Source organism: Orbilia oligospora, assembly GCF_000225545.1.
Source record: "Orbilia oligospora ATCC 24927 unplaced genomic scaffold scaffold00078, whole genome shotgun sequence".
Taxonomy (NCBI): domain Eukaryota; kingdom Fungi; phylum Ascomycota; class Orbiliomycetes; order Orbiliales; family Orbiliaceae; genus Orbilia; species Orbilia oligospora.
In genome coordinates, this window is record NW_011645635.1 from 677,667 (window position 1) to 697,757 (window position 20,091).

The 20,091-nt window shown below is 46.3% G+C and overlaps 8 protein-coding genes across 8 annotated transcripts; 3 read left to right on the forward strand and 5 right to left on the reverse strand.

Moving 5' to 3' along the window:
- Positions 1-399: 399 nt before the first annotated feature.
- On the forward strand, positions 400-1,335 carry AOL_s00078g209 (uncharacterized protein; the record flags this gene model as incomplete). The annotated part of the gene is made up of 1 exon (XM_011123472.1): positions 400-1,335. One exon carries the CDS (start codon positions 400-402, stop codon positions 1,333-1,335), a length of 936 nt encoding a protein of 311 aa, XP_011121774.1.
- Positions 1,336-2,680: 1,345 nt separating this feature from the next.
- AOL_s00078g210 (uncharacterized protein) lies at positions 2,681-4,420 on the reverse strand (the record flags this gene model as incomplete). Its single annotated transcript, XM_011123473.1, has 2 exons — positions 2,681-4,017; positions 4,186-4,420. 2 exons carry the CDS (start codon positions 4,418-4,420, stop codon positions 2,681-2,683), a joined length of 1,572 nt encoding a protein of 523 aa, XP_011121775.1.
- Positions 4,421-5,110: 690 nt separating this feature from the next.
- AOL_s00078g211 (uncharacterized protein) lies at positions 5,111-7,682 on the reverse strand (the record flags this gene model as incomplete). The annotated part of the gene is made up of 4 exons (XM_011123474.1): positions 5,111-6,903; positions 6,958-7,225; positions 7,315-7,326; positions 7,431-7,682. The coding sequence occupies 4 exons, from the start codon at positions 7,680-7,682 to the stop codon at positions 5,111-5,113; spliced, it is 2,325 nt and encodes a 774-aa protein (XP_011121776.1).
- An 874-nt stretch (positions 7,683-8,556) lies between these two features.
- AOL_s00078g212 (uncharacterized protein) lies at positions 8,557-9,136 on the forward strand (the record flags this gene model as incomplete). The annotated part of the gene is made up of 3 exons (XM_011123475.1): positions 8,557-8,577; positions 8,763-8,943; positions 9,051-9,136. The coding sequence occupies 3 exons, from the start codon at positions 8,557-8,559 to the stop codon at positions 9,134-9,136; spliced, it is 288 nt and encodes a 95-aa protein (XP_011121777.1).
- Positions 9,137-9,550: 414 nt separating this feature from the next.
- Positions 9,551-11,245, reverse strand: AOL_s00078g213 (uncharacterized protein; the record flags this gene model as incomplete). Its single annotated transcript, XM_011123476.1, has 3 exons — positions 9,551-11,016; positions 11,089-11,128; positions 11,210-11,245. 3 exons carry the CDS (start codon positions 11,243-11,245, stop codon positions 9,551-9,553), a joined length of 1,542 nt encoding a protein of 513 aa, XP_011121778.1.
- Positions 11,246-11,358: 113 nt separating this feature from the next.
- Positions 11,359-14,107, forward strand: AOL_s00078g214 (uncharacterized protein; the record flags this gene model as incomplete). Its single annotated transcript, XM_011123477.1, has 3 exons — positions 11,359-11,910; positions 12,048-12,256; positions 12,358-14,107. The coding sequence occupies 3 exons, from the start codon at positions 11,359-11,361 to the stop codon at positions 14,105-14,107; spliced, it is 2,511 nt and encodes an 836-aa protein (XP_011121779.1).
- An 847-nt stretch (positions 14,108-14,954) lies between these two features.
- Positions 14,955-17,158, reverse strand: AOL_s00078g215 (uncharacterized protein; the record flags this gene model as incomplete). Its single annotated transcript, XM_011123478.1, has 4 exons — positions 14,955-15,209; positions 15,333-15,882; positions 15,971-16,200; positions 16,307-17,158. The coding sequence occupies 4 exons, from the start codon at positions 17,156-17,158 to the stop codon at positions 14,955-14,957; spliced, it is 1,887 nt and encodes a 628-aa protein (XP_011121780.1).
- An 888-nt stretch (positions 17,159-18,046) lies between these two features.
- Positions 18,047-19,834, reverse strand: AOL_s00078g216 (uncharacterized protein; the record flags this gene model as incomplete). Its single annotated transcript, XM_011123479.1, has 3 exons — positions 18,047-18,781; positions 18,890-19,612; positions 19,721-19,834. 3 exons carry the CDS (start codon positions 19,832-19,834, stop codon positions 18,047-18,049), a joined length of 1,572 nt encoding a protein of 523 aa, XP_011121781.1.
- Between the last annotated feature and the right edge of the window lie 257 nt (positions 19,835-20,091).

Consider the following 20,091-nt stretch of genomic DNA (forward strand, 5'->3'; position numbering starts at 1 on the left):
GCTAAATTTCTGCTTGAATCGAACTGAACTTGGATCTGGCCAGCATAAAATATATTAACTGCCACCACCTCCACCTTCTATTCTCAACCCCCCAACCACTTCTCACCACCATATTCACTATCATAACTACCTCTTCTCTTCAGCTTCATCAAATAATACTTATAAAATAAAAGGAGAAACATAAAAACCGTTACAACGTTGTCTCCCAGGTTTTTCTTCCGCCCGTCTCTCGCGGCTGCCCGATTCCGGCCCATCGCATCTGCCGGTGTCGCAACACTCCTCCTCTCAACAAAGCAGCAGCAGCAGCAGCAGTATCAACAGCAGCAACCTCTCTCAAACCTTCGTCCCTTTTCCTCCTCCTCCTCACCTTCCTCATCTATCTCAAATACACCTCCCACCATGTCCGCCAAATCTCATAATAGGGTAGTCATTATCGGCTCCGGCCCCGCCGCCCACACGGCCGCAATCTACCTCGCCCGCGCCGAGTTAAAACCTGTGCTATACGAAGGCATGTTAGCCAACGGTATGGCCGCCGGCGGCCAGCTCACCACTACCACCGACGTCGAAAACTATCCAGGTTTCCCAACCGGAATCATGGGACCAGAACTCATGGATAACATGCGCAAGCAGTCCATCCATTTTGGTACCGAAATCATTACCGAAACAGTCGCCAAACTCGACTTATCCTCCAGGCCGTTCAAGTACTGGCTCGAATGGGCCGAAGACGAACCACCAAAGACTGCGGATGCGATTATCCTGGCTACCGGGGCGAGTGCTAAACGGTTAAATTTACCCGGTGAGGAGACCTACTGGCAAAGCGGTATCAGTGCCTGCGCTGTATGCGACGGTGCTGTTCCAATTTTTAGAAACAAGCCGTTGGTTGTCATCGGTGGTGGAGATTCGGCGGCCGAGGAGGCGCTATATTTGACAAAATATGGTTCGAAGGTCTACGTCCTTGTTCGAAAAGACAAGCTTCGAGCATCAAATATTATGGCAAATAGGTTGCTGAAGCACCCTAAGGTCGAGGTTTTATTCCATACAGAGGCTGTTGAAGCCAAGGGTGATAAGCTACTGAAAACCATGGTTATCAAGGACTCAAGAGATGGTAAAACAAGGGAGCTAGAGGCCAACGGTCTGTTCTACGCCATTGGCCATGAACCCGCTACCTCTCTTGTTAAAACACAGCTAGACGTTGACGAGGATGGATACGTCAAGACTGTGCCTGGGACAACAGAGACAAGTGTAAAGGGCGTCTTCGCAGCTGGAGATGTTCAAGATAAGAAGTACCGCCAAGCAATTACCAGTGCCGGTAAGTTCTTTATAATGCACCTTTAAAATCAGATCTCAAGACAGGTAGCTAACGGATATCATTATAGGTTCTGGTTGCATGGCGGCACTTGAGTGTGAAAGGTTACTAGCAGAGGAAGAAGAAGTCGGAGCCCCCATCATGTAAGTACCTTTCACAAAAGGTTTTCCCAAGTTTACATATATCACAAAAAGCTAACAAGAATTTTCAGGGTAGAAGTCAAGAAGGAAAGCAATGGAGTCGCTCCAGAATATAAGTCCAACCCTTTAGTCTAGCGAAGAGGAAACGAGAAGGATCACTTGTCTCCTCTTCGCAGCCTACGAAACGCTTTGTCGATTTCGAAAACCATTCGAATTCCCCATAATCGCAATCCTCATCATCCTGCCAAACCGCCATTAGAGAAAAGAAAAAAAAGGACTACCCTCAACTCCCACCCCTCTATGTTTTTTGTGGAGTTTCCTTTTTATATATTATTACTACTATTGATGAATTTCCTTTTTTCTTCTTCCCTTCATGTTTATACACCGGGTTCCTTTTCTTTAAATTTTTTGTGATGGATATACTATTCTTACCTGGACTTTTTCTATGATTCCTTTTTCTCGGTTTCCCTTTTGTTCGTTTTATATAACGACCACGACTATTCCTCATCCTCCTTGTATAGATATATCGACCGATATGGAAAGAAAAAAAGGAAAAAAGCAATACTACGACTACACTTTTTCTTTGGCAGTTTAACCCTCTCAGCGGATTGTTTCCCCTTTCGTTGCGTTTTGAAAGAGAAGACAGAAGAGACCACCCCCATTTTTTTTTAAGATCTTAAAGCTAGAACAGTTTGACATTTGATGAATACTTTGAATCTTTTACATTTACCTGTCCTTAAGTTCTTTACCCTTCGTCTGTCGAAGTTTTTCGTTTGCCTTTATTATATATGGTTTAGAATACCTCCACTGTCTAGATAGCCATGAAATCTACTGACCTATATGTGGAGAGAATTCCGTTTTGGCTTATAATCAGCATATTATCAAAAGGAAATGGATCAATTTGTTTACGATACAAGGACCGAATATATATGCGTAGACACTGAGATAGCTTCCGAATTCATGAATTCGAACTATACCTATGATCATCAGTAGAGTAAAAAAAGATCGATTATGTAGTATTCGTAAACTACGATCTTTGATTCTGGATAGTAATGTACAATATATATCCCGAGAAAAGTCTTGATGGAAAGACCCTCTCATTAAAAAAGGAAATCAGGTTTATACAAACACCTTCACAGCACCTATATACACTATACCAAGTTCATATCAAGGCAAAGGGAGGATGATCGAAGCGGCCGGTAATCTTAGCAAGCAGAATCACTACTTCCTACCCTTACGCCCTAGCCTCCCCTCCAACCCCCACCTTCCCTTTCAAAACCTCCAAAAACTTCACCCGATCCCTCCCTCCAAAAGTTGGGTTTCTCAAAATTCCAGCTTCCGCAATACTCAATGCCATCTCAGCCTCCTTCGCTATCTTCTTATCCCCCAAACCGGTAGCCTTGAACACCTCCCCGGGTACCAAAATCCCGTCACCTAACAACGCTCTAGGAGCATACTCCGACATCTTCTCCCACTTCGGTTTGTTAACCCACTGTAACTTCTTCGCAGCGATTGTATTCCCCGCTCCCATCGCCGGAATCCATCGGCTTAGATCTCCAACGTCCGCATGATAGGGCTTCGTCGTATCGTACACCGGATGTGGTTCAATTGTCCCCGGAGGGGCAGGTTTAGGATATGATGTCATTTCATTCCACTCATGATCCAATTCCTCTTCTTCTAGTTCAAGCGCCCTACGCGCAGAAGCCCTCTGGGCTCTCGTCTTCCTAACTACTCCTCCTGCCGCACCGCGACCGCCACGACCACCGCGGCCACCGCGACCACCACGGCTGGCACCAGCAGCACCACGTGGGCCTTGAGCTCTTGAGATTCGTGGACCAGGTGGTAAAATAGACCTTGTAGGGAGAGTAGTAATCCTAGGCCCTCCGACCATTTGTCTAACCTCAGATCTAACTTCAGGTTCACCTTCCTCGCTTTCAAACGCATGTTGCTGTTGTTGTTCTGGTGAACCCTGCTTATCGCCCGCAAGATCAGGACTAACACCCCTAGCAATCCTAGCCATCCTAAGACGGTCTTGAAATGTCATTCCACCAGCTGGTCCGTGAGCCGTCGATCCAACACGTTTGATTCTAAAACTTCCCTTGCCTCCTCCTCTAGAGGAAGAATCATACGCTCCAGCTTGTGCAAACGCTCTATCCTGGACTTGAGCCTCTCGATCGGAAAACGTAAGTGGCTGTGATTGCTGATCTTCGTTTACTCGTCTTCTTCTATCCTCTTGAGAGCCATCTTGCATTAATCGCGCTTTGTGTTTTGCTAATCTTGCTGCTCTTCTGTCAACCCCAGTTTGTTCGTATTGAGAGGCCGAGGAGATTAGATCTGTGGGGATTTCGGCGCCCGTTCGTCGAATCTTGGGGGGTTGGATGCTGGGTTCTGATTGGTAGGTTGGCTGTCGAGGAGGTGCAGTGGTTGGTGCTGCTGCTGAAGGAGGTGGAGGGGTGGGTGCGGTTGGATTGAAGGTAGCGGCTGCCTCTGGTGGTTTCTTGAAGACTGATTGTCGAAGACTTGTCGCCTTTTTCATAAGTTCTGCGAAGTTCATTTTGGGAATCACTCGTGCTATTAAAATACCCCCACCCGATTCCTTACTGTCAGCATTCTCCACTCAGATATATATATGGGGTTTAAGATTACGGGGTTTAATAATAAAATGAAAAATAGAATATCGTATATAAAACATCTGTCGATGTGAAATAACGGAGAAGATAGAAAAGAAAGAATACATACGCTTCGGAGCTTCACCGCCCGCCCCAGCAGCAGCAGCAGCTACCTTCTTCTCAGCATCATCATCCTTCTTTTCCTCCTCCCATAAATTTCTAGAACCACTAAATTCCCGCGTCTGTTGCTGTAGCTGTCCGTATCCGTGCTCATGAACAACGGCCTGTTGTGAACCCTGATAGAGCGCCGAAGTGTGCCATATACGGCCTCGAGCAATGCCCCTCCTCAATTGAAGAGAGTACATCGGGAAGAGCCGGAGCAGATGAGTTTCTCGCCGGCCAATTGGGGTGAACGGAGCGTGTAGTGGGGGTAGTGGGAGAAAGTCGTGACGTTGTAATGTGTGGGAATGGTGGGTTGTCGTTGGAAAAGTCGAGGTTTGCAGGTCACGTGGTATATTTGGTATCCTCGGATTCGGATTGCAGCATCCAGAACAGCAAGTCAATTGAAATAACCTCCTCCCAACTGGTCGTTTAAGTATTGTAAGAAGTATTTGATCAAACTAATCTAAGGTCTAAGCACCGGGGTTACAGAGAATGTTTAATGACAGTATGCTAATTAAAGCATTGAATAAACTGATATTTACACTTTTAAGGCTTTAGGGGAAAAGAGAACATATAAAACTCCAAAGGAAAGACAAGGACACTAAAACACCAAAGAGGAACAATCCCTCCTCTTCCACCGATGGAATGCTGCTCCTAATGTTGTTTAGTTACTTAGGTAGTAAGGCGTGCGGGTGGTAGTAATGATATATATGTGCCCGTCCAGGACGCACCCATTAAAAACGTAAAGCAAAAAGCAACCTTCTCCTATCTTTCACTCGTCTGTGCAAGGTAATATATACCAGCAACTATTGCGTCTCCCCTCCCATCAAAATATCTGACTCTCAAATCCTCAGCTGACCACCCCACTGTTTCCTACTGCTTCACCCTAGGATTTATTTTGCGAAATGCAAATCATATCCCAACCACTTCCTCTGCAGGATCTCCTCAACCGACAATCCTGGAGTTCCGTAAGTCAACGGAGCGAAGAACAAGAAACCTCCAATGATGACGGCCAAAACAACGCTTCCTACAATCCACGACAATGCTGTAGCCTTGATAGGCTCCGAGGGGCTCGATGGCAAAACACCAGTTAGAGTTCTAACCACCGGCTTCTTATTGGACTGCGCAGCCTTCACATGCTCAGGAACAGTCTCATCCTGTCCCTCGCTGTTAAAGACAAAGTCGAGCAGAGCACCTGTTACCAGGGAACTAGCAAGATGGGCGGGGAGGTAGTGGTGCAAGAAGAGCTGACGTCCCATAATGAAGAAGGCGACGTAATGGGTGGCCCATGCGATGAAAAAGTACCCAGTGGAGTTATACAACTTTGAGCGGGTACGGAAGTCCAGAGCGTCAATTCCACGACGCTTGGTAACCTGGTCTGCTCCGATGATACCGGCGAAGACGGCAAGAAGGGAGGAAGCCAACCACCAGCCAAGTGGGTTACCAACGAAGTAAATTTGCTCGCGGGTATCATTCTTAGTCCAGAAGGAGACACCACGGAGGAGATAAGGCCATTGGATTGGGTGGGAGGCATAGGGATGAGACGAAGTCAAGGCGTTGTTATGGTGGAACATAGCCCGTTGGAGTTCAAACCACTTGACCAAGAATGGGAGGGACTTGACTTTCTTTGGTGTCTTATCGTTACGTGGGTCGTTTTCTGGCAGAGATGGGATATCATCAGCATACCAGATGTTGGAGGTCTGTTGAACATTCTTGTTGCCGTTGATTTCCTGCTGCTTGAAACCCCATTCTGGGAGTGGCTTGGTATGGGTCCACATGGCGACCTTGGAAGGGTAGTGGATGAGCTTGAACTGGCTGGACATGGTCTTGAAGTCGTGTCCTACACGAACACCTTCGACCTTAAGCTCGAAAAGAGTGTCATTGATACGCTGAATGGCGGTTTCACGGTCGACAGTGGTGAACTCTTGGTTGGTTGGGAAGTATGGAGAGGCAACATCGTGAGACAAGAGCATAGTATCAGTAACAGCGTGGAGGAGACGGATGACATCGCCGCTCTTAACTTTAAGGGCGGTCTTTTGCTCAGCCAAATCGGCAGCTGGGAGGACGATCCATTGATTGTTGGTGTCATTATGTGGGTATCCAGTAACCTGTTGTCCTTGGGAAGAGATTCTGCCGTCGTCATAACGGAGGGGGTATCTGGCAGTGTGGGAGTGGAGATAAGCTTTAGTATCCTTGTGACGGAGGGTGATCTTGTCGTAGTAGTGGATGTTGGTGCTGGAGAGGGTCATCAAGTTATCGGACAGAGTTTCCTGGAAAGCAGGGGTCATGAAATCGTCGCCAGTACCGCTTCTGTAGAGGATGGCAAAATGAACCTGGAACCAGAATAGGTAGAAGCAGAATGGCACAATAATCAATCCGACTGCTCTAGCCAAGAAGTGATAGCCGAACTCTTGGATGGTGAGTCCGGTGTTGATGTCAAGGAGGCCCCAGAGATCAATGGCAACAGCAGTTCCGATGGTAACGAAAGTGAAGACACCAACGTATTTGGTGGAGATGACGCAAGACAAGGCGACACCAGTGAGGAGGAGCCACTTCCACCATTTTCTAGAGAATGGGACGTGTCGCATCTTGTAGAATCGGACATAAGCGAAGATGGAGCAGGCCATGGAGAAGATCAAGGTGGCATCAAGCAAGATCAATCGGGTCTGACCAATGTGGGCGTTATCTAAATCCTTTATTAGCCTTTAACTCTGGAATTAGAGAATCGTTGGAGACATACCGAAGAGAACGAGACCGGCGGCGAGGAGAGCAGCAGGAACGGAGTAACCACTCTCCCACATGGTGAGATAGACGACAGAGACAGTGAGGGAACCAAGGAGAGCAGGCATTGTGCGGAAGGCGACATATGGGACCTTGTTATCAATATAGGAGTCTCCAATGTTGTCGAACTTGAAGTCGCCGTCAAAGCCGACGAACCAGCCCATAAGGGCGAACAGAAGTTTTCCGAATGGTGGATGGACATCGAAAAAGTATGTTCTTTGGAGATACTATATTATCCATCAAAAATAAATTGTAAGTATAGTTCTAATTGTTTTATTCGGTTTACAGGCAATTGTATCGGGTTAGGTATACGTACGAACGATGCGAACTATTTACGACAGTATAGATTAGCCTCCCATCACCATGAAATATTTATTAAATCCAAAAAAAAAAAAAAAAAAAAAAAAAGGAGAAGAAAACAGAAATAAATACCTTTCCAAAGTGGACTTCATCGAACACGACTTCATTGGGATGATTCAACTTGTAGAATCTTGTGACAAAGGCTAGAGCGGTAACAATGCTAAAGGTGACAAGATGGCCAATGTTGACCTTCTTTTTTGAGGATTTTGACGAGGCAACATTTTTGGTGATGGCTTTTGGTAAGACTTCGTCGTCCGAGGCAGGAGCGGGAGTGGTGCCCCGGGCACCTTTCTTCCTCTGCCGGACGCTTGACTGGTCAGCCATTGGGCGTCGGGTATTCTCTTTCGAGCTGGTGTGAAGCAAACACGCGATAGGGTTTCCGTCAGCTATGTCATGGATCAATTGGGGAGATATATCTATATAGCGATATAGATATCGATAGATATTAGGTATACTCACGTAATGGAAGTCGAGATGGATGAGGAAGAGATGACACGATACCAACAATGATAAGAAGGATAAGGATGTTGGTCTGGGCTGAGAATGGGATCAAAGCAGTGGGTGGTGGAAGTCTGTAACTAATTATACACCACCACCACGCACTCCATAGAAATCAACAGGCTGTCCTCTCCTCAGGTCACAGCCAATTCGCATCGCCATTTGCATATTTGGTCCTTTAGAATTACTTCACCCTCATCAGAACTATAATCCGTGCCAGTTAACTTGCAGTACTTGATTAACTAATTAAACATTTTTGTGAATATACGTAATCGCCATTGGACTCCTTTTTATTTAAATTCAGGTACTCGTATATAATAAAATCTAAATCTAAATTGAGGGGCGTCGCGTGTATCCATATTATATTAATGTCTCTCCGGCCGGTCCCTGTAACCTTTACATGCTGACATAATGTACACGGTAACTAGAAACTCGGGTTCTAACTATGTATCTCGGGAAGGGGTCAGTCTCCGGGGAGGTTCTCGATTAGAAGTAGCAACCGGGGACTATTCCCGGTCGCGAACGACGGAGAAAAGGCGTCCCGTTTTTTGCTGCTAAAAAAATAAATTTCTCATTCACGACTGACCTCCAACTTAACTCCCCTCGGCTCATTCTATCCTATTACCATTCATTGACTGCCTCTCACCCGACCTAACCTTCCATCAATCCTCCTATCTACCCTCCCACCTTGACCCTCACAATGGCCACTCCTGCAGGAAACGTATGTCTACTCCCCTCTTTTACATAAGTACTCAGATACCTAGATAAAAGACAGTGGTGACGATGTTTGGCGGTGGCGATACTATCTTCACATGCCGGCTACAATCATTACCACTACCACCCGATATCACCATCGGGTATCATCAATTGAAGACTCCAAGTTAACAGAGTGTGTGTATAAAATAGATCCTTCGCTGGTCCTTCCTCGGCTTCGGCGTTCTCTACGGCTTCCAGCACCAGCGAACCCTCTACAAACAGGAAGCCGACCACAATGCAAAGCAGGAGTGGGATCGCAAGGAGAAATTAATACAGCAAGCTAAGGTAGAATACAAGAAGAGCTTGTTGCCACCTGATCAGAGGAATACTGGTAATTCTTTCCTTCTTACCTTCTTTTCATATATATATATATATATATAATTATGATGATGATACAATTATCTTGACTTGATACTAATATGGTGGAATATAATTTAGTCATCAGCAATCCCGATGACCCGAAATTCGACCTCGAAGCTTACTTGGTAAACCTCGCTGCTAGCGATGCCAAAGCAAAGGCTTAAACTAGAAACCCGATAATTTAAAATGATATCCCGCTCATGACCCTTATACCAATCTTTTTTTATTTTTATAATTGCACGATTTATGTCGTGAATATATCCAATATTAGAGCGACTTTATTGGAGTGGGGCCGTTGGAGGGGTAGGAAGAGCGACAGACGCGAACAGAAAGCGAGAGACAATTTGGGGGGCTTATTATAGTCTAGATGCCCGGGTGGAAGGGGGGAGGCTAGGGCGTATTCTTTGTATATTACATTACTACTATTTTTGTGCTTTTGTCTATATCATCATCTCATACCACTTCCCTCTTAAGTACTATCTATACTTTATCTATTATCAATCCCTAGAGGATGGATTAGCCTCGAATTCGAAAATCCAAGCCGAAGGAAAGCTATATATCAGGGAGGAGACCAAAAACTAAAACTCGATATCATCCCTCGACCACAACTTGCACGTCCGATCGTGCCCGCTGCTCAGTATGAACTTCCCATCCTTCGAAACATCCACACTTAGTACGTTCCCCGAATGTCCCGGTAAACTCTTCACTAGCGCCCAATCATCTGCGCTGTAGATATTAACCATCTTATCAAAGCCTCCCGTAACAAGATATTTACCCCGATCTCCCATTTCAATCTCTCCATCATCTAGAACTCTTCCAGTATCAACCCCTCCGTCAAAAAACCGCACATCACTAACCAATGAGGCATGGGCTCCGATGGAGGAAATGCACTTAACCTTCCTCACGTCCCAGACTTTGGCTGTATGATCCCCGGACGCGCTAACAATTTGGTACCCATTCGGTGAAAATGCCAATCCATGTATCTCTTTAATGTGCCCGTCCAAAATCATAATAGTTCTTCCCGTTCGTAAATCCCACACTCTTCCAATAGCATCCAGCCCCGCAGTAGCAACTAAGGCTCCATCATGTTGAAACGAGATCGCAAATACCTCTCTCGAATGTCCCTCTTGTATCAACAATTCGCTCGTAGTTTCCACATCCCACAGCCTCCACGTCGTATCGTACGACGCAGACCCTATGTATCTCCCTGACGGGTGGTATTCAACTCTACACACCCGTCCGCCATGCCCTAGTAAACTTGCGACCGGTGTATCCTGCTTCATATTCCACAGATGAATATCCCCCTCTGCACCACCAGATACCAAGCTCGCGGCTTCTTCCGACAACCCAGACATTGGAGACCAAGATATCCCACCAACTCGGTCCGTATGGCCTCTCAGCGTCCGTACGATATCCATATTCGGCACCGAAAGCAATCTGATTCCACCATCCCAGTTTCCTGCAGCTATAGTTTTCGAATCATTCGAAAATCTCGCAATGGCTACGGGTCGGTCGCCAGCCAACTGTGTTCCGAAAAGGTTATACCCCGTCAACCGATCCTTCAACCCTTTCCTGTGTTTTATATGTTCCTTCAATTGAACCGTACTCTCTGACTGTTGCAATTCACACCTATCCCTCGCCCTCTCTAGCGAAAATTGTGCGATATGCTGTCGAGCAGAAAGTAACTCCGGTATTCCCTCCGTATAAAACTCTTCTTCGACCTCTCCCCCAGCCTCCTCATCAGCATCAGCCATATCCACATCTTCGCCGCCACCAACTCCTCCACCGACCCCACGGGATCCGTCACCAGATTCCAATTGCGCAGCAAGTAAGGCGCGTAATCGATCTCTTCTATCACTCTTTTCTTCTCCGAATAGTGTAATCGGTTCGCCGAGTTCTCGGAGTTTGGCTCTGACACGGTTGTCATCTGTTGGTACTGTAATCGCTGCAGCGCGTTTCTTTTTATCGAATTGTTGGATTATGGCGGATGCTTTTTCTGGGGCAATGCCGGAAATCGAGGGGAGAATGTAGTCATGGTCCGTCGCTATAAGAGGATCTTATGTTAGAAAAACGGAGGAGCTGATTGTGATGGAGAGTAGGTAAAAGAGCTACTTACGGACTTGATCGATGGAGATGCCCATATCCTCATCTTCTTTCTGGATGTGAGTATAAACGTTAGAAGTTCTTTGAATAGTATAGATATCTTTGAGATTTAAAGATTGAGCAGAGAGTCTTACATGTTCTTCGACGTAGGCGCGTCGGGACGGATGCATCTTGTTGATATACTTTTAATCTCACTAGTGAAAGAGTGATATTCTTATATCGTCAAGTCGTCTATGATTTTGCAGTATACAGGACAGGGCAATGTTGAAGCCAGAGAGGATGGATGAGGAGGGTTAGGTTAGTGCTGAAAAGAGAACGATGGATGAGGAAGAAGACTCAGAGCGATATCGTATTGGCGGGCCCCGGGGCTCTCCGGGAAAGACACCTGGGCAACCTCTGTGCAACACCGGGATGCTCCGGGGGCAAGCTCCAACAACAGCACAACACGAGCTTCACCTTCTACCTCCACGTTCTCCTTCTCTTCTTCCCTTCTCTCCAAGCACATATCTCCATATCTACATCCCACTACATCATCACCCTTCTCCTCCTCCAATCGACACTCCCTCCCTCTTCACCTTCAATTGGCATCTACCGACATCCTAACTCCTCCCACCATACGGTCATAAACCATTCCCGCCCAAGGGATAGCAAAAGGGTCCAATCATCCACAATTCCCTGCTCCTACCACGCCCCGGTCGACCTTCGCATCTTCACCACCAAGATGTCCTCCCGAAAAGAAGAGATCCTCGCAAAGCGAGCCAAACTCGAAGCTCTCAAACGGCAGCGTGAGCTACGGCGAGATCACTTCTCAACCTCTAGGTCAGGTGAAACTGAGGTAAATCCCCTTTTCCCTTTCCACAATCCAAAATCCAAATTCCATATCTACTCAACCGATATGCAGATACATAATACTCATCTATGTATCTATATACACAAAAGGATAAACTATAACTCTAACTAATAAGATAATAGTTTGCCTCTCCACAAGCAATCCGCGGCCCCGCCCGTCTTGACGACAGAATATCCGACATAGACAGCCTAATCCACGAAATCATCGGCGAAGGCAGACCAGGTTCCGCAGGCCCCTCCAGCAAAAAGAGTATAAGTAGACCTACCTCTGTGCTGAGTGCCGCTGAATCAAACGTCTCCGAACATACTTCCGCCCAGTACGCTATTCCCCAGTATGCCCTTCTCCCTTCCATGTTCATCCACTACCTAGCCACTATTATCATATCTAAACCACCACCACATTGAGCATCACTAATACATCAATTCTATACAGCACCGAATCCTCACAACATACAGTAGCAACAATATCCCACCAAGTCCTCACCACCATCGCCCCCCGTGTAATCTACGACGCTCCCCCCGCCGCAACAAAAGAAATAGTAACCTACAGCAAACAAGTCCAAACAACCGAATCATGGCTATCAACAGGCGTAGGCACCGACGACATTGAAGTCGACGCCGAAGGCGAACCCTCAAACCGTTCAAAACCCGAAGAAGAAGAACTAAAAGACCGCATCCGCGAATTAGAAGAAGAAATCGCCGCTTTACAATCAAGAGAAATAGACCCCGCGGATGCCACACAAGATGGCGCCGACGGTACCGGCGCATCCGCCAAAAAGGAATATAAAGTCCGAGAACTCGACGACGATGAAAAACAAGTCATCACCTCTACCGACGAATTCGCTGAATTCATCGAACGTAGTACAAAAGTCATGGAAAGAGCCTTAGACCAAGACTACGACATCCTAGCGGACTACGGTCTCGGTCACTCAACCACAGACGAAGACTCAGGCGGCAGGAAAATCAAAGAAACGATTCAATTCTACTCAGATCGATGGTCTAAAAAACGTATAGTCAGCGATATCCACTTCTCACCCAAATTCCCAGAATTAGTATTAGCATCATACACCAAAAACCCATCGGCACCACACGACCCCAACGGATTAGTACAAGTCTGGAACCTCCACCTCCACGACCGACCAGAATACATCTTCCACGCTCAATCCGACGTCCTAACCGCTCGGTTCAGTCCATACCATCCAAACCTCATCATCGGCGGTGCTTACTCCGGACAAGTCTTAATCTGGGATACCCGCGCAAAATCACAATCAGTACTTCGCAGTCCCCTAACGGGATCCGGTCACTCCCACCCGGTCTACAGCGTCCAAGTAGTCGGAACACAAAACGCAAACAACATTGTCAGTTGTTCTACAGACGGATTGGTATGCGGATGGTCGATGGATATGCTAGCAAACCCCCTGGAAGTATTAGAACTTACGTCTCCAAGTCCCGGTCGAAACGACGATTTAGCTCCAACGTGTATGGCATTCCCTTATTCGGATCCTACATACTTCCTCGTAGGAACCGAAGAAGGTGGGATATACCCATGCCACCGATACGACCGAGCAGGAGCAAAAGCCGGTGTAGAACCTCGAATCTCATATCGAGGTCACGCGGGACCCATAATGGCAATCGACTTTCATCCAGTAAAGGGTCCAGTAGACTTTGGAGATTTGGTATTATCGGCAAGTCTGGATTGGTCTGTAAAACTATGGAAGGCTAGACCACCTGCTGCGACAGCTACGGCGGTAGTCCCGGGTGCTCAACCGTTAGTAGCAACCCCATTGATGGACTTTGCGAGAGAAGATGTAGTTTATGATGCAAAATGGTCTCCTGTGAAACCCGGTGTATTTGGGTTGGTAGATGGAGCGGGTAGTCTGGAGGTATGGGATTTAACGGTTGATATCGAAGTACCCGTGGCGAAGGTTTCACCTACTGTTAGAGCCGGAGCGACGAGTTTGTTAACAAGGAGTTTGAATAAATTGGCATGGGAGGAGACCGACGGGAGAAGGATCGCAGTCGGTGGGTTGGATTCTACGGTTACGATATTCGAGGTTGGAAATGAATTAGGAGGGTTAGAAGGGGTTAGAGGGGATGAATGGGGTAGTATGAAGAAATTGATTGGGAAGGCCGAGAGTGGCGGTGGGGTTTTTGGAAGTGGAGGGGTTGTTAATGCTGCGTGAAGTAGGTGATTTTTTATTATATTTTTTATGGATGTTAATTCGGAGCCGAGTAATGTCTTCACTATCTTATTTGGCGTTGGGTATTGCATATATTGTCTTTTTTTTTCTGTTGCGGGATCTTATAGTATACCATTTCCTGAAGCCATATTTCTGTTCATAACAGGCTTAATTGTAGATGCAGTTAGAGACCCTGGTGCCGGTGCCGATAGGTACACCATCTCTTAGGAATTAGTTATACTATCCGTCCTCTCCATCTACAAAAGTCTATACAACATCCATGGACATCCATAGATACGTAGAAGTTTGTAAACCACCAGAAAAGCAAGGCAATTAAAGGAACAAAATTTAAGAAAAGGAAGGGAAAAGCAAAGGAAAAGCAAAGGCCATGAAGCGCTCCATGCAAATTAACCTAGGTATCCACTTAAAAAAGCAAAAGGGGAAAACAAAAAGACGAATCTGGGCTTGTCTTAAAAGGAAAAAAAAAAAAGAAAGTGGTATGCCGTCCTAGTATACATGTACATGAGAACAAAAGGAAAGAGGATGATAACGAGTACAGTTCTGTCTAGATATATATATAAACACCCCTTTCATCCCATCCAGCCCCTCACAAAGGAAAACAAAAACAAAACCCTGTTTTGTAACAAGAAAAATGCATTTTTGATGTATAATATTTTCTTCGAGACTGAGCCACATTGAACTGGGGATATGTGACCCATTAGTGGTATCTGAGGGAAGGAAGGACGATGAGGGCGAGGAGGGAGGGAGGTTAGTCAGTTGTGAACCTTGGAAATTCTAAGGACTTATAGTATCGGTGACAACAAATGCTTTTGAAGTGTTAAAGATTATTTTATAATCTTGGAGAAGGAGCACCTGGTCCACCGCCACCGGGGAGTCCTCGTAGGTGGTCTGCGGCAAACGCAGAGATAGCCTCTTCCTTCTGAGGAGGTGGGACTTCTTCAACTGGAGGTATTTGTGGTGATGGAGGGGTGGTAGGTGGTTGTTGTTCTGGTGTCTTTGGCGTCTCTGGTGCCGCCTCGATCTGCTTCTCAGCATCTTCTACCGGTGCCTCTGCCTTTTCAGACTTAGGAGTCGGGACAGCCCACTATTCGATGGCATTAGTACTCATTCAATCAATCTATCAATCAGAATCGCAAAGCCTTCAAAAAGAAGGGAAGAACGGGGAGAACGGTCAAAAGGAAAAGGAAAAGGAGAAGAAGTCACAAACCTCAACGACCACACAGCAAAGTACACAAATATCATCCCTCTTCCCCCCATGATACACCTCTCCCGGGAAATACCTTCTAACCTCCTTCGCAAACGGTCCATCAACCTTACTATTAACACTCATATCCTTCGCCTTAGACGCAACCTTCTTAGCAATAATCCCCTGAAGCGAAGTCTTCTCTCCATCTTCATCCACAAGTCTTGATAGATCCTCTCCGATTTGTATACCATGATCTGGTGTTTCTATCCACCCCCCTGCTGATACCATTTCATTCGATACCAATCGTAATACATCTTGGGCGGATACGTTATCCCACAACCCATCTGTGGCGAAGATTAGAACATCACCGTGCTGGAGATCATGGATATCAACGTGGGCATCTCGGGGCCGGTCACTGATAGGAATCGGACCACCAAATTTCCGGGCCTGTTCGATGACTTCCAATGGGATAACCGAGAGTTGGAAGGGAGTATTGAAGGCATGGGTTTGTGGTTGAGAGGTATGATGGACTCTTCCACCACGAAGGATTACAAAGCCGGAATCACCTAGACTGTAGTCATGTTAGTATATTGGAGTATATAGGTGATCGCTATCCGTAGATTCCCGCCGTAAATTGGGGGGGGAAAATAATAACATACTTTGCAGCCTCCATTGTTCCATCTGGTTTTGCAATTGCTACACATGCTGTACTCCCTCCTCCCAGGACGTTGGGATTACTGCACGCTGAGATGTAACCGGCTTCGATCAACATATCCGCCCTCATCGGTACCTCCGAATGATACGATATCTCTGCCATATCTTCACATAATGTATGTGAGAAGTCTGCTGAATCAATTCCACTCATGGAGTACCCTCCCACACCATCGGCCTATTCAATATCCCACAAGTTAGTCCCCTCCATCCTTCCAAACAGAATAAACCCCAAAAGAGCAGGGAAGAGAATAGAAGAGAAGAGGAAGGAAGAGAATACATACCACTCCAAAAGCCACAGCTCCAGTATCACTAACCCTACTAACAAAAAATGCATCCTGCCCAGTCTTCGGCCTCGCCTTCTTCCTCAACGCCCAATCCTCTTCAAAAGAAACCCGTTTATACGGACTAAAATTAAACGTATTCGCGGGATCCCATCGTTTCGATTTCGATACATATGAAACACTGACACCGTATTGAAAAAACCGACTGGCATTCGGATCAGAGGAATCGGTTATTACCGTTGATTCGGTAGCATTCGTCGGGATCGGAGGGGCCTCTGGATCATTATCGGTGGCGCGGTTCGTGTACGATGGACCGGGGGAAGGTGTGCTTTTTAGGAACGGTGGGAGGAGGAAAAGATTCTGCGGGGCGATGCCTATTCGTGAAGAAGTCGGAGAGGAAGAAAAGGATGAAGAAGAGGAAGAATTCACCGACGGCCGCGATGAGGGAGATAATGCAAGAGTATGAAGGCTGTTTTCGAGGGTATGCCGTGAAGGGAAATGGTCTCTCAGGTCTCGCGCAGCGGCAACAGCAGCCTGGCGGGATAACGACGAGAGAGCTCTTGAGGAACGAAGGGAAGAGCGAAGCATGGTCGGATAGCTGGCGGAAGTAGAATTATCGAATGTGAGCGAGGACGGGTCCTCGGAGTGAACGTGGTCGTCGTCAGAAGAGTAATAGTCGTCGTCGTAGAAGTCGTTATCGAAGTCGTCGTCGTCGTCAAAAAAATAGTCGGCGCGACTATGTTTACCAATGCCACCAGCACCACTATAACAATCAAATGCAAACCGTTTTGGGAGCGCAGAAGAGGCTTTCTGGGTGCAACTGCCCAACGCGACTATGGATCCGGCCGCCATTTAACAGATCATTCTATCAGGGGAACTATTGGGGGGAGGGAGCTCGTCGAGGCCTTTGGAGTTTTTAAGGTTTATTTATCTAAATGAAGTGTATGTATGTATGTGTGTAATATGTATCTGGAAAGACGCACGATGAGAATGAGGGTCCCGTCCAATGTAATTAATTAGAATCCAATGTTTCGGGGTCATGTTTTCCTTTTGTAAGTTAAGTACACAATTTTGGGGGGGCTGCAGCATGCGCAGCCAAGCACCGGCCATGTCTGGCTGGATTCGATTCGACTCGCCTTGACTGGACTCGACCGGACTGGGATCCCTAAGCTGCTGCTGCTGCTGCTCGCTGCCAGCCATGCCATTAATTGCTGTTGTTTTCGCCCGAACTGCGATTGCTGACACGATTAACGAATATTTGTCCCGAGGTTGAGCAGCAGCGGTCGTATCTTCTTAATTTAACATCTGATGGATTTAAAAAATAAATTAGATATATATAAAATAAAGAAAATATAAAATAAGAAGAAAGAGAGGGAAAATAGAGCGGGTATATAAATTTATAAGAAGAATTGATGTCGCTTTTAAATTTTGTGGTGGTTAATACAATATATGTTACAGGGGCTTTTAGAATACAAGTCGATGTCGATGTCGATGTCGTATATAACTACAAACCATCACCATCGAAACACCAAAGACTTCAAAGCTCAAAGCCAAATATCAAATCAAAAAGTTGCAATACCATAGAATATTCAAATCAACCAGCGCCTCATGAACTCAATGAAAAAATAGGACAAAAGGCACGTAAAGTGGGGACATATCTACCCCCAAGTGTAATATCAGAACGACGGTAATAAACCATATCCATATCCATATCAAGATCAATATCAAAGAGCATAAGTTCTATAGCTCATCATGCCCCTCACCAGCCTGCTTCTTCTTCTTCTCCTTCCCGTCCTCCTTCTTCTTCTCATTACCTCCCTCTTCACCCTTCTTCCCCGGCTTAATCTCCCTTTGATGCTGATGTTTCCTCCCTTCCTCTTGAAGTTTCTTCATCATATTCGCATCAATCTCAACTGGTCTCCCCGCACCAACCTGCTGTCCCTGTCCCTGCCTTGCTCCCGCCATCCTCGCAAACGCCTCAATATCAGCAATATCCATCCCCGCAGGTAAATTCTTCAACATATTAGCATCTACCTCCAACTCTTGAACCATAACCATCTGTTCCCTCCCATCATTCCCAGTAATAATATAAGTCCCATCCGGATTATCCCCTTCCTTACCCCCCCTCTCGTTCCCTTTACCCCTAATCTTATAATTCGGCTTCGAAGCATATGGTTTCTTCCCAGATCCAGTCTGTAACTTTCCTGCCAACTCTTGTTCGGCTTCGGTTCCTACAATCTCTAATAGAGCTTGTAGGTTCTTCTCCCTTCTTTCCTTCTCAGCTCGGTATTCTTTAATCCTTTCTTCATTCATAACCTCCAGACACTCGATTTGATTCGCCCTACTTTCGGCAGGAGGCTGGAAGGCCGCATCGCTACAAAGTCGTGGAGTATAGATCACCATAAGGTAGCAACATGTCGTGACCTCCTTAATAAAACCGATCCGATCTTGCGACGCATGTGGTGAACAATGATACTATTTCCAATCCAACCACATCCCATGACCCAGTTAGCTCTCTGTCTCTCTTATACCCCCACAAAATATCCCCTAGTAAACCGACAAGATAAGGTATTTCGATCTCACCTGCAACTCAATCCTCCTCTCCTTCCCCGTAATATCACACAAAGTACCCCCCGCCAACTTCTGCACCAAATACTTCAACTCCCCATTCGCCGCCATCTCCATCACCCCTCCTTCCTTCGGCATATCCGGCTTAGCATCTCTATCCGGAACCGCCGCCCTACCAAGAATATAACTAGCAGCATGAGGATCCTCTACAGGCGGTAAAGCCGGAACTCCATTCGCAGGCGGTAACTGATGAAACTGCTTGATATGATCATTATAGCAAAAGCTATAAGACCACCAACCGGAAATAAAATACAAACAACTCCCTTCCATCCCCCTCAACAACTCCGTTCCGGAGACAGTAGCCCGCGCCAGTTCCTTATCTTCTTCGGACTTATTCTTTCGTCTTTCCGTAGCGTTTAGTTTTGGTAGTGGTTGGACAACGGGGATCGAACAGAGGTATCGTCGTTTACCCATCCTCATGGCTTCGTAGATAACATCATCAGAAGCACGATGTGAGAATGCTCCGCTACCATCACCATTTTGATCTGTATTCTGAACAGCAAGGGAGCCAGAACCTTCGTCGCCATTCGTTCCAGGACTATCGGTAGGATTCGTGGAAGGAGGCGTAGAAGACGTAGACACTTGTTGTAAATCTCGTAACGACATAGATGCCATCTTGCGATCGGCTTCTTCTTCGGTGACATATGAGTCTTGGGAACTAGGAAAGCGTACCTCGTACTATATATTTATATAAAATAGTTAGCATCGTGTGACATCATGTTGGCCAATTGTAAATAATATTGGTAATGATAACTCATTGACAAAAAATATCAAAAGATGACGTACCTGCGGATACGCCAGCAAGTCCTCATGGACGCTAAACATAGCACCTATAGTGCGAAGTTGCAGCGCGAGAGTGAGCAGCGCCGTTGCACCCGCCATAGATGATAACCGGACCATCTTGGCGAATAATAAGGTAACGGCGAAGGCGAATTAAACTGAAAGGGTATCAAATAGAAGAGAATTATTAAAAGCGATGTGATGGAACAGTAAAGCAGATTAGAAAGAGTCTATTGCATTGCTATGAGAGAGGGCATCATCAGAAGATGGAGATGAAGATGATGAGCGTGGCAGTGGTCGTGGTCGTGGTAGTTGCAATTGCTGGAGAGATGTCCAGGCCATTGAGCATGCCGAACATCTTAAACGTGGCCGCAATT